The sequence below is a fragment of the Melanerpes formicivorus genome, unplaced genomic scaffold (genome assembly GCF_026170545.1).
Source record: "Melanerpes formicivorus ecotype bairdi unplaced genomic scaffold, bMelFor1.0.p_v2 SCAF_36, whole genome shotgun sequence".
NCBI lineage: Eukaryota > Metazoa > Chordata > Aves > Piciformes > Picidae > Melanerpes > Melanerpes formicivorus.
Window position 1 is genome coordinate 6,595,130 of NW_027142388.1, and position 13,326 is coordinate 6,608,455.

The 13,326-nt window shown below is 37.9% G+C and overlaps 1 protein-coding gene across 2 annotated transcripts in view; it reads right to left on the reverse strand.

Annotated features, from left to right (window-relative positions):
- GLT1D1 (glycosyltransferase 1 domain containing 1) overlaps positions 1–13,326 on the reverse strand; it is a 65,889-nt gene that overhangs the window by 15,277 nt on the left and 37,286 nt on the right. For both annotated transcript variants that reach the window (XM_068157427.1, XM_068157428.1), the window contains exons 8-10: positions 13,046–13,095; positions 5,723–5,766; positions 4,141–4,261 (exon numbers count right to left, since the gene is read on the reverse strand). In XM_068157427.1, coding sequence (XP_068013528.1) covers positions 4,141–4,261; positions 5,723–5,766; positions 13,046–13,095 — 215 coding nt within the window. The remainder of the gene's footprint in view (positions 1–4,140; positions 4,262–5,722; positions 5,767–13,045; positions 13,096–13,326) is intronic.

Sequence of the window (13,326 nt, forward strand, 5' to 3'; positions counted from 1 at the left end):
TAATTACTGCATGAAGTGGCTTAGAATTTAATTTAGATCCTCAGTCTATTTTTAAGCAGGAAAAAGAATAATTTGCATTGTTGAAAATATGTATAATTTACTGACCTAGGTTCCACAAATAATAGCATAAAATCCCATTTTAGTCCATTGGCCATCTGTTTTGCTACATTATTCTGACTGCAAATGTATCTTAATGCTATTTCAGGAGGATGCAGTGTGTAAATTTCAGCTTGGGAGGCATGTTACACAATAAGCATTTCTAACCAGCAGTATATGGCTTACAGAGTAAATACAGGGTTTATTTACTATTTTGTCTTCTGGATTGTCCCCAATTGTCTTCCTCCTAGCCTGGGCACCATTTTGTTGTCCTGGTTTCAATTGTACTGCTTTACAACAACCCTTAACTACTTTTTAATTTGTATTTCATTTTATTTTTATAGCTTGCTCTGGCTTATACTCCATACTATCAGGACTGTACTTCAGATGTTGTCTCAGACTGGATTTTGACTTACAGCAGAACAGAGTCTGGCCATCTTTCTTTTCTACAATCTTTTTTTTTTCCTTTTAATTGGCTTGGGTTTGTTTTGTTTTCTGGTAAAAACATAACAATCTAATTATTTTCGTAACAGCTGGCATACTCTTGAGAGCACAGAAAAAGTACTCAGGTGAAATGGTGCTGCAGAAAAAAACCCAACATTTTCTTACCAACTATATAGAGAATGCATAAAACTCCAGCAGTAGTGACTTTTCCACTCTCACATGCCCAGGAACATGTAGAACTCCTGAGCTTTCTGAGGAGGGAATGGATTTTAAACACTTGCTGTAATACTTGTTTTCTTTTCTTTGAATGCCAAACAGAAAATAGCTCCATTATAGCAAAATCTCTGAGCTATCTGTACTAGATGACAATGTACCTTCAGGCAGGGTGAAACAGATATGATTATATATTTATCTCATCTATCTATTATAGATATTTATCTCATACTAAAGCACTGTTTATAGATTCATGGGCTTCTCGAATTTTGAAGCTTCAAGAGAATGAAAGTTGCATTTCCATATTCAAGCAAGATGTTATCTCCAGCCTAGGACCAAAGGATTTTTATACATAGTCTTCTGCATTATTAATTTAAGAAGATTTTAACAGATGGCCCTTTCTATTGCTGGCCACCTCAAGCAGACACTCAACTTTGTTAGACTCTGAGAGAGAAACTTTTACATAGGATACTTTATAAGCATGTCCACTATACAGCTGAGTAGTAGACAGACATACTGTACTAAACCCCATATAACTTAAGCAGAAGAATACAAATCAGTCTGAGGTACTAAAAAAGGTCAAGCTCCTGACAGTTTCTCAAGAGAAAACAAAAGATCTATTTCCACTTGTAGAAAATCTTGACTCAACTGGGACCAGAGCTGTTCTCACACAACACCTGTGCCACATCTATTGAACTACTTATAATGCAGGATTTCATTTTGTACCTGTAATTGGTAACTCATTTGCTATCAACCAATATGTACCTGTACTGGCATGCTGAGGCTTCTGAAAGCATGCCACCTCTTTTTATCCCTGCTCCATGACTTCCATGATAAATTCCAGCTTATGAGTTACCAGTTTAAAGGTTAAGCTATGCTTCCCCCACTCTTCAAAAACAAAGCAATATAGGACTGGGGCTTGGGGAAAGAAGTGGGTCACCTATGGTCACACTTCTTCCAGGAGGAAATACTCTATTTAAGAATATCTGAAAGTGCCTTTAATATTCATAAAGAAGAAAGTGATTATGCATGAAAAACCAACCCTAACTATTAGGTTTGACATTATTCCATCAATGTAATAACAGAAGAAAGGAGAGCAGGATCTTTTTATCTTCTTTTTATGACAAAGTTCTGATGTACAAGAAAATAGCTGACAGTCTGCTGTGGGTCAAGTTTTGCACTTAGAAGAACTAATTTAATTTTTCCACTATGGTCAATTGGCAATTTATTTTAGCATATTTAGCTGTCTGTTAAACTCAGATGAAGACTTGAAGGTATATTTGATGTTGATTAGCTTTGTTTATAGTAAAGGTAATGCCTTCAATAGGATTAAATATATCAATTATAAAACTGGCCAAGGGTCATGATATGCACAGCTGCATGTCAGCTAAATAAGTAACACTAACTACTATATAGGTATAAAAATACATATAAATATATCACAGTATATTAGAGGTTGGAAGGCACCTCAAGAGATCATTGAGTCCAACCCCCCTGCCAAGGCAGGATATATAAAGAAATTCAGCAGGAACAAAATAGAATGAATACTTCTTCATCTTAATATATATACTGGTTTTTTCTGATGTCAAAAAACAACCATCAAAATGGCAGAAGCTAATATTGCAAGCCTATATAAACATCCTGCATAGAATGCTCCTTTGCTAGAATGGTCTTGTAGTTTGTAGAGAAGTAGAGAAATGTAACAGGAAGTATTTACTATTCTGTTTGTGTGGTAATTTATATATTTTATTTTATTTTTTTGACAGGTCTGGGTGTGAATTGGGAATAAATTACTCAGCATAACTGTGTACTTGGAACTTCAAGGAATACCTTCCCACTAGACGTGGTCTTTGACTATTTAAGAGCCCTGACAGGACAATTGAATAGTTCAGCCACATAGAAAAGAGCTTAAATAAAAACTTTCCTTGTTGATTTTGTCTTATGGTTATATTCAAAACTTGTCAGAAGTGGACCTTCAAAAGATGAGAGCAAAAATCAGTAACTCCTGAAGCAGGCTCAGCATTATCTCTGAAGTTAACTGGCTTTAAGCTACCCCATATCTGTTAAGACACTGAACTTACAAGGTTGCTTCCTCTCCTGATAAAAGCTAAGGAAAGTACCTTTTAACTGCTCCAGTGTGATGGGAACATTTTGAGGAAAACTGTACAAATTGTTCCATCAATCCTGAGTTTGCATCACCATTTGCATTAGGCCAAGCACATCTGCACTTCTGTTGCAGAAGCTGTCTCTTTGCTTTCTTCCCCCACTTTTCCTGTCCCTGATCCCCCTCCCCTCTAACTCACACTCTCAGGCAGTAAACCAGAATGATTTCTGGTTGACTGTTATGTGAGTAGTCCTGAAGGGAAGGTGCAGAGGAGGTGACAGATACTCAACTTTTACTTCTCTGAGTAACTGACTTAGTTGTGGCTGTGTACTGTGCGCTACACCCCATTTTAGCTTGACAACCAAACATACAGAATCTGTCTAGCCTGACACACAGCTAAGTGTATTGGTGCTGTGAAGCAGCATCTGCATCCACCTCTGAGCACTGGCATTTCAGAAAGGAAATACCCACCTGCAATCTTAGGATCACCTAACTTCCATCATTCTTACAGTGCTCACTCAGTTCTTACTTATCAGGACTTTCAAATGTGTGGAAGAAAAGCATGTGGGAAATGCACCCTGTGATTATTCATAGGAGATTCATTAATACAAATTATGTAATTGTTTCTGTGGTCTTCTGAGATCACCAGGAACCAACATTCAGCAGCCACAAAAAACCCTCAACCAAACAAAATAATTCCCACCCAACAAAAAAAACAGAAGGAGTTTGCCCAAAGGACTTCCACATTAAGTACATTTCCTTTTATATCTAGAAAACACTTGATACTAAGCAGTGCCCTACTTTGACAGGTATGAAATAAACCTGGTTATTAATTTGCAATACTGATGGCAAAAAAAAAAATATTAACCTAGCATAGCACTCATTCATTAATCATTTCAGAAGTAAATAACCAAATACAGATCTTAGATTGCTTTTTGAAAGGATGTAAAAATAAATGAAAGCCTATTCTAGCAACATTATGAGGAAGGAGATGTTGAGTCAAGAGTAGTGACAAGCCCAGTAAATCAGAATGATTTTTAGATCTCAGGTCTGTGTTGGTAAATTAAAAGGATTGATAAAATTACATTCTGTCCTTGGAAAAAAATACATGGACAAAGTGTAAAAAACTGCCAGTTCAAAGGAAGAACACTTGCAAGAAGAAATATTTTAGTTTTGTCTTCACTAGCTTTGGAGCATATGTTGACACACATTTCCAATGATAAAAGGCGATTTCAGATTCTCTGTAACCTCACAGTAAAACCTTACCACTAAGATGCAATTACCTCCAGAATTGCAGCAGACATGCCTTCTGAAATGGAGCTGTTCACCACAGCAAAGCACCTTCTCACAGCAGCATGAAGATCATCCTGTGGCATCTCCTGTAATAAATGTACTCCTGGGGCTCTAGAAATAAAATGCACACCGATAGGAGACCTAAAAAAGTGCTCTAACAATTCTCTCTACATTTACAGCAATGATGGAAGGTGGTCAGAGCAATTCAGGCATGGTTCTGATGTTAACAATCGCTTGCCCATGGGCAAGCCACCTTCCTATGTTTTGGTTAGCTTTCTACCTATAAATGCAGTTATAAATTCAGTACAGAACACATTGCTATCTGCCATTCCTTTGTCTGCCCTGGAGTTTCACAGCTGATCACTTCACACCATGCTTTGTTAACCACAATCATTCTTATAACTGAAGGAGACAAGTTCAGTGGATAGTGGTACAAATTTCCCTTACAGAATTTATGTAATATAGAGAGGATGGATGCAGAGATTTAGATAAAACACAGTTTAAATAGTTAGGGCAATGGAGCACCATCATCAGAATGGTCAGCTGCAGGAGACACTGACTTTTCAGGTGGACTGTGGTTTTGCAACATGTCTTTGATTCCCCCTTTAAAGTACTTTTCTGTTCTGAATAGTTACATTTCTACTGCTTTCATCTTCCTCAGATTAGTCAAGGTCAATTGAATCAAGGATGAAAAAATAGGGTAATTAGGTGTTCAGTCAAAGATTAAGTGAATGAGACCTTTAAGACTGGTGATCATTTTTGAAAAGCCAGCATCTCCTCCACTTGATGATCCTGTTCCTGCCTCTTTAACCTCAACATAAGATCACTAAACCACATAGAAACACAAGTACATTTGACATTAAGAGCAGCTCCCTGTCAACTAGACTTGGTTAACATTGGTTTTCTGATTGGGTAATAACAGCCAGCCTCCACAGACATAACTAATTATATCAACTGGACTATAAATACATGAATACAGGAGTCATGCTTCCCATAAATAAACTGATAAAAACAGACAGTATGCTTTTGTGCTCCAAAAATGGACATACAAAACTCATATGCACATTTTATTATCAGAGATAAGGTGGCTGTTATGTTCATGTCAGAGTTTTTGGTTCTGCAGACACACCCCCAAGATCTCATTTCTCTGACACATATATCCTTCAGTCAAGAAGTATATAAACTAGAGATAGAAAAGTTATACAGGGTTACTTAGTCCATCTGCTCATTACCCCACCACCACCAAGCAGGCAAGATCTTGCTGAAGTCAGTATAAAAGAAAGAAATAAAAAGACCCAAAAGAACAATAAACATAAATCACACTAAGAGAGGTGTGATCAAGCACAAAACATGAAGGAGATCTACTGGTTATTCTAAAGTGTAAAATGTGTAGAATACTTACTCTAAAAATGTTACATGCCAAATAATCAGAACACGTTTGTTAGTTGTACAGAGAGCTCTGCATGCATGTTCATTTGTACACACAAAAGCATTTACACACACAGTTTTAAAAGCCAGTCAGCTAACTGCTTTCATCTGGAGCAGATAGTAGGCTTAACATTAACTTCTTACCTTTTAACTTTTTCTTTAACTTCACATGTAAAAAGTGGATCAACCTGGAAGTGAATACAGACACAGGTACATGGCACTAGCTTTAGCACTACAACCTATGTTTGAAATACTCAGAACAAAAACCAAAAACAAACAAACAAACAAAAAAAGATAAGAATCTTAGCACATTTTTAACTAAACTAATTAAATGCATGAATGTGCTGGGCTTTAAAATCATGCCATAGGTCTTGGTGGTTACATTCGGCTCTTCAGATGAGCTCTTGTGAGTGACTGACACTTAGAATACCCAGCTAGGAACCCAGAGGGTGAGTGCAAAGATGACCAGAGTGTGAATTGATGAATCCACTCTAAATCTGCAAGTGACTCCTAATGCAGTGTAGCTTTGGTCTACTGTCAGAAGGGAAGGTTCCATTTCCTCTCCCCTGACATGCCTCTGGCTGCAGGTTCTAATTAGAGCTAGATCTGTTTAACATGAATGAATGTTTTCAGATGACTGTGAAGGCTAACATGATTCAGATGACCAGTTTGACAGCTTACTGTCTAAGAGAGGAACAATGCACTAATGTGCCAAGAAATTGTCTGTCTCTTGATGCATGGAATGAACAATGTGAGGAAGGAAAGAAACTCTTCAGGCTTTAGTTAACACAGGAAGCAATCTGCATGCAAACTGGGGTAGTCAGGTAGATGTTATGCACTGACAAAAACATTTGATTGAAAACTAATAAACACACCATTCTAAAATACAATCTCCCATGCAAGCATGCTAGAGTTACTAAAAAGTTGTCCAGGCTGGGCAATAATTCTAGTAGTTGTATGTAAAAAAGTTTAAATATGTTTGCTGTTTCCATTTAACATGATTAAAAGAAATAAACAGAAGTTGGAAATCCTTAACTAGACACGAAGAAGAGAACTAGAATGTTTGTTAATTAAAGTTGACTGACTATATTAGTTTAATTAATGATAGCTTGCACAGCTTGCAGCAGTTGTAAATACTGGGAACAACAGGGCTGATTTTTTTTCATGCTTGTTAATATTTTGGCTTGGGGTTTGTTGTTTTTTTTTTTCACATTATGAGATAGGGAACACTCACAAAGCATTTTAGAAAACTTGTATGGAAAAAAGTCAGACTTTTATTTTGAGTGTGTACTTTGAACACAAGATTAATTAGTCCAACAAAACAGGGCTTCATAAGTTAAGATTCTAGAAAAACCTTGCACTAAGGAATGAATTCTGGCTGAATGCAAGACGGAAAAGGTTTGCATAACTGCTCAAGACGGTGGTTTTGGTAACAGGGTGGGGGGAGGGAATCAAATATTCTTTTCTGAAGCACTACCTGATCCTGGAAACAGAGTATGATAGAGATCCCCACACTAAAACAGTATATCCTGCCAGAGGTTCCTTGCACGCTTCATACTGAACTTCACAATTGCTATTTGTATAAAAATATCTTTTCATCACCCCCTCCCCACCAAGTATTATCTTGATGCTGAGTTCCTCTCATGAGGAACTATACTCTGTTTCCATTAAAATCAATGGAGTACTTGCAAGTGATTTAATGAGCAGTGGGATATGGTCTTCTACTTTTCTACCTTTAGAACGATTAGAAAAACCTACAGCCTGTGACTCATAACATTTGTAAGATATTAATTTCTGTCCCATCTAATTCTGTGGAAGCCAAGAAATTGCCATCTGCCTCATAAACAGAACACTCCTTTAAGCTGTATTCTTCTATTGGTAGATATTCCAAGAAGCCTGGTATGAATATGAGAAGTCAGTTAAAATACTACTTTCAGGATGGGTGTAGCAATGACTTAGATAAGTGATCCCCCTGAGCTATATTTAGGAACTTGAGGGGGCACAGTTATCTAACCACAGGCTCAATTTAACAGAAATTAGATACAACATAAGCTGTTCAGTAAGTTGGAAATGCACTTAAAAGATGTGAATGCTTCCAAAGCCAATTGACTATGGCAGAGTGCCTAGCAACTTAGCACAGTCTCAGAAAAAGCTACTGAAAGGAAAGCTACTTTCACCCAAAATGTCTGGACAATCCAGCTATTCTCCAGGTAGAGTGTTTGTTGCCACATTTTATTTTGTCATCTATTAACATAGCAGGCAAATGTCATCATCAGATACCTTTTTTTTTTTTTTAACTCATCCATCCAGAGGAAGAGCTTCAGAGAGCTGCAAATTTTGTCAGTTTAGCAGAGATCAGAAGAAAGCAGCTTGCATTTTCTGAACAGCTTCTATCAGAACAGATGATACATGGAAAGGGGAGTGGGCACATAACAAGAAACCACACCTAAGAGGACCAGATACGCTATTGAGGAAGTTCTACTCTGCTGACAGGTGAAGAAACATCTGAGAGATGTTTGACAGTGCAGAAAGTCACAGATCAAACACTGCACAAAGATGAAGGTGCCTATTAAGCACGGAGCCTACCACGATCAAAATCTTCTATAAATGCACTATATTAAATTGCTGTCATAGAAAAATTAATTCAGACAGGAGAAATGGTCCAGAAACATCTTCATCATTATGCTAGAATTACTCTAGACTTTGTAGGGAAGAACAAGTCTTAGTATAGTTAAAGTTCTGGCAGAATATCACCCAGAGTGCTAAAGAGTGAAAAGCTGCGTCTGCCACTGTATTCTGTAAGGATAGGAAGAATTTGCTCAACTGCTCAGGTTTGGGAGGTTTTGACAGCACCCCTGTGAAAGGCACCAGCTTTATTCACAGCAGCAGGTGACCCCACATCACAATTTTTTATCTGATCGATTGTTGAATAGGCTCAGCAAGACCAAGCTTCCCCTACAACTGAAAACACAACTGCTGTCTGCAATACAACACAATCTGCCTGCAGCAAATGTACCAGGAATGTAAGGTCCTGGTGAATTAAGCCCTTCTACATCATCTTTTCTGTATACTAAATGCTTGAGGAAATTCAACGTCTCCTAGCTCTTGTGCTGCAGTTTGGGCCAATTAACAACTTGTTAAAAAAAAATACAGTTTTAATTTAGCTGAAACAATTTGGCAACTGGGATCTAAATTAACAAATCCCCAGGTCTAATGGAAAAATCTATAACCCAGTTAAGAAATATTGGAACAGTTCATTTTACCATTTCTAACTAGAGTTTCATTTTCAGGGAGTTTTGCTTGAAGAATAAGCAAAGGGGGTGAGAAGAGTTGTCAGCTTAATGGTTGCAGCAGTCTTATCTTTTAAGATAGGACACTTATTCAGGATGTAGCTGGCAGTTCCATACTGCTCAGCACACTAAAGAATTTGAAATTGCACCTCTCTTTCCTATCTGATTTTCCTAATTATGTTTGGAGGCATTAACTCAACTAAAACAGTCTCAATAGGCATGGAAAGAAGTTGGACAGAGAAAAAATAGCTGTCAGTGGAAAGCTGTGTCATTACAGACACAATATTCTGTACTGTCTACGAGATGGAGTAAGAATTAGGCAGAGTACAAAGTGGGCTTCAAGAGGATAACGAACAGCTGAACTCCAGTTTTGTGGGCTTAACTTTTCTCAAGTTTCATTAGCTTCTATTCTTGGGATATGAAGTTGCTGAAAATTACCTATTGTTTCAAATTTCATTATAGAAAAGAACAAAAAGAACCCTGGAAGAGGAGGTAAATGCTAAAAAGTGTTACACTATCCAGGACTGAATCCTGCAACATTCTATAGGTTGCACTATTTTGAGACAATGATATGTGGCAAACACAGAGTAAAGGCTATAATCTCATGGAAGGAAAGCAGGAAACACTGTGTGGGTCTTTGTTCTTTATATTCTTAATTAATAGACTCTTAAAGTGTGGGGTTTTAATATTCACAATAAACATTACTTGCTTCACAGATAATGGCACTGATTATCTTAAGATTTGTGGGTTTATAAGTAACATGAATAAGAAAAGTACAGCTAAACACCAATAGAGCAGAGATTTATTTTCATCCCTTAGCAATATTTTAGTACTGTGGGAGAAATATAGTTTTTAAATGTTTTTAAAGGAGTTTCAAGCCCTTGATCCCACCTATGCACTGCCACAGGGTTACTTCTGGCAGCTAACTGGAAAGATGTTAGCTTATGGAGAAGTGAAGCACATTTACAAAGGCAACTAAAACGTTGCAAATCCTCACTGGAGGCAGAAAGTGCATCTTTTTATTGTAAAGCACAGATGCATTACACCTGCTCTAGATTTGCCTTCTGTGAGAAATGAGCTCACTGCTAAATTTTAAATACAAACAGTTTATTATAAAATGAAGGCAAAGAGCACTGGATGCACAGCAGATTGGCTAGAAGCGCGCCGTAACAACACGAGTTGAGCTTATAGAGACGTCAAACATACATATTCATCAACATCTCCACGAATCCCTTTACATCTCGCAAGCACGCTCCCACCCGCCCAGTCCCTCCTGCTGTTGGCTGCGGTCATCAGGGCTGGGATAGTGATTGCACTCGTGACCTGTCGCTCCCGGCCAGTCTCGGAGGCCTCGATGCCTCACACCCACACCACACCCCCAACACTCCCCCTTCATTTCTCTCCCAATACACATCCTACACAACACAGACTATAACCAGTCAATCAGCTCAAGGCTCGAACTCCGCGGTCCCCAGCAACGCCAGGCACCCAGCTTCCCCTTGCAAAAGCCAAATGTGACAATTCCTCACACTTCCACACCAGTTCACTTCCAGATCATTTTGTGTATTAAAGTGGGGGGTGGGGTGAGGAAAAAACCGAAAGGCAGATAAAATAAAAGTGTAAACCCAGCTTTTAAAAACAAAATCCTATGTCCTAAAATTTACTGAGAACAAAACTGAATAAGGCAATAGAAAAATAGATCTTATTTGCCCATTCAGATTCTATTTATTTTCTTATAAAGCAGACTGCCTGCAGGTTTGCAGGCTCATGTGAAGATGAATCTGAGGTAAGATTTATAGAGGGACACAAACACATTACCCAGATGAAAAAAATGAAGCTTTTAGTACCCTTTTAGCATCAGCAAGAGTGTGTTTCATGTGACACAGCTGCCTACTCATAGCTTTATGTTTTTTAAGGCTACAGGCTGCCTTTTCAAGTCTTCTGCTGCTGTAGGTACATGTATAGTACCACTGATTTCTTTCTCAAAAGTCCTGCAATTAGTGCTGTTGCTTTAGCATAAAGAAGGTTCCCTTGACATAGGCAATGGTACTGGAAGCAGAAGCAGAACAGTCTCCCTGCAGCTCCACCAGGTCCCTGTGCAGGGCTGTGGGTTGAACCACAATTTGCATAGAATTAGGAGCAGCATGTCAGTGGCTCGAAGGCTTCTTTTCCCCTCTCCCTCACCAGTTTATCCTGCTAAGGATCTGGCCCCAGCAAATGTTGAGGTTGAATACTGGTCAGACTGAGGTTTGAGAGTATTTCTCTCATGGTTCTGAACATAACCAGGCATTCTGTAGTTTTGCACTTTTTCAGCCCTCTACTTGGCAGAAATCATAAGACCATTTGCATGTTCATGAATGGTTTCCTTTAGAAAAGTTTTGAGTTTCTGCAGGTGAATTTAGACAGATCTCCAAGAGGAAACAAACTAGAAACAATGGTGGATGCTCAAACAAGAATTTTGAAGAGATCATTAGGAAAGAAAGGCCTGGTAGAACACTTAACTGTATATTCCCTTTTAAGCATTCGTAGCAGCCTCAGAGCTGGCTGAAGTAGCGCATGCTTCCCTCTTTGGAGCAGTTCAATCTAGTTACTTGCTCAAAACTCATGCTACTTGATTGGAAAATGATGGGGTGCACTTTCTCATTTATCTACATGATTCACAAGTCCACATTTTCAAACTTTTCTCTATGAGCAGAAGATTAATATATAGTAATGTCTGATGGTTTTAATTTTAAGCTCTTTCAGGAGCTGATGCTTCATGAAAAGCAAACCATTGCTGGGTAACATTATCAGGTGGCAACTCAGCTGTACATTTTCTCTAAAGAGAGTTAGCAAGCACAGAAGAGCTGCCATTTATCTGCCTGGTGTGTTGTGGAAAGAGAGAATTAAAAGGTATAACTTCCAAATTTGTTAAACAGAATCTCTATGACATAGGGGGAGAACATGAAATTCCACATTAATATTAACCAGAATGTTTACTAAAATGTATATAATTCATTTGGAAGGTGTGATACCAACTCAAAGCTTAATCTGAGATGTGGACATATAAGAACAATTCTATTTCTGATTTCATTTATTTTAGTCAACACCACCTTCCCTCTCAGCTCTTTCCCCGGCTTTAGTGCACTCACATTCTAAATGTGAAACAGACTTCAATTTTATTTGTCAGCTCAAGCTCTGTCCCTGCTGTCTGGTGTCTGACAGAAACCTAACATCATTTTGCACCTGCTGACAACTGTTAATTGAGTAAACCAGAAACGGCATCAAAATCTAAATAAAATGGAACAAAGATGCAATCATCCATGTGACCAAGAGATGTAAGAACAGGGATAATGAGCACCTGATATCACCTCCACATTATTAAAACCTCTCATTAACAATAGCTGCTAAAAGAATTGTTCTAGATGGCAACTGTTGCCTTTCAAAGTAGCTGATAGGCTCATTTATAAACTATTCATATTGAAATAGGTATTTGTAATATCTTATTTGACAGAGGTCACATTTTTAGTACTTTCTGATTCTCCACAGACCTTTTGTACTAGCCTACAGGTATACAAACAGAAACCAAGTATTTTGATACTTTCTGCAGTCAAATGAAACAGTAAATGCTTTGTTCTAAGAGACTACAATAGATAAATAACAGTATTAAGCCATGAGCTTGAGCTAGACATAAAATTCTAGCAATCCACCTGCAAAAGCCCTCTGTAACACCAGCCCAAGCCTTCTAAAAAACAATAGAAAATAATCAATATATGTAAAACAGATTCATAGCTGCTGTAAACCACTTTAGTGCTGTTGATAAGAGTCTGCATTAATAAAAACCTAACTGAATAGAGTTGTGTTACCTCAGTACATATCCTCTTAGATAAACCCTCTTAGCTGCTTTCCCTTTTGTAGTGCAAAAGCAGAGCACATGCTGAGCGAGGAGGCTTTATATTTGGGAGCAGAACTCTGAACTTTGGATGTCCAAGCATTGAAATCACTTCCACTTCCAAAGTTCAGGCATGTTGTTGACAGCCTTCACAACTGTTAGGTGTGCACCTTCTTACCTCTCAAACAGAATTCCTCTGGCTTAGGTTCAGTTTGCAAGTTATTACTGCAATAACTCAGCTGTGAGTAAACGGAAATGTTTAGCAATAAACATGTAAAGAAGATAAAAATTACCACAACAACTTACTGAGGGTCCAATTATGCCCAAATGGACACTGGGATCCTTTCTGTGCCAGTCTAAAACAGAGGAGAAACATCTGTTTTATTAATAAAAAAATATTAATTGTTAATGTAATTATTTCTCTGAAATCAATGTAAATAGCTGCATGAATAAAGCAGAATTAGACAAATATTGTATTAGTACTTAAGAGACTAAATGCTTCGCCCTCAAATTTCTCCCCAGGATTCAAATGATTAGCATATCTGAAAGTTAGTATTTAGCATTTCTGCCTCATGCAATCTCTTTAT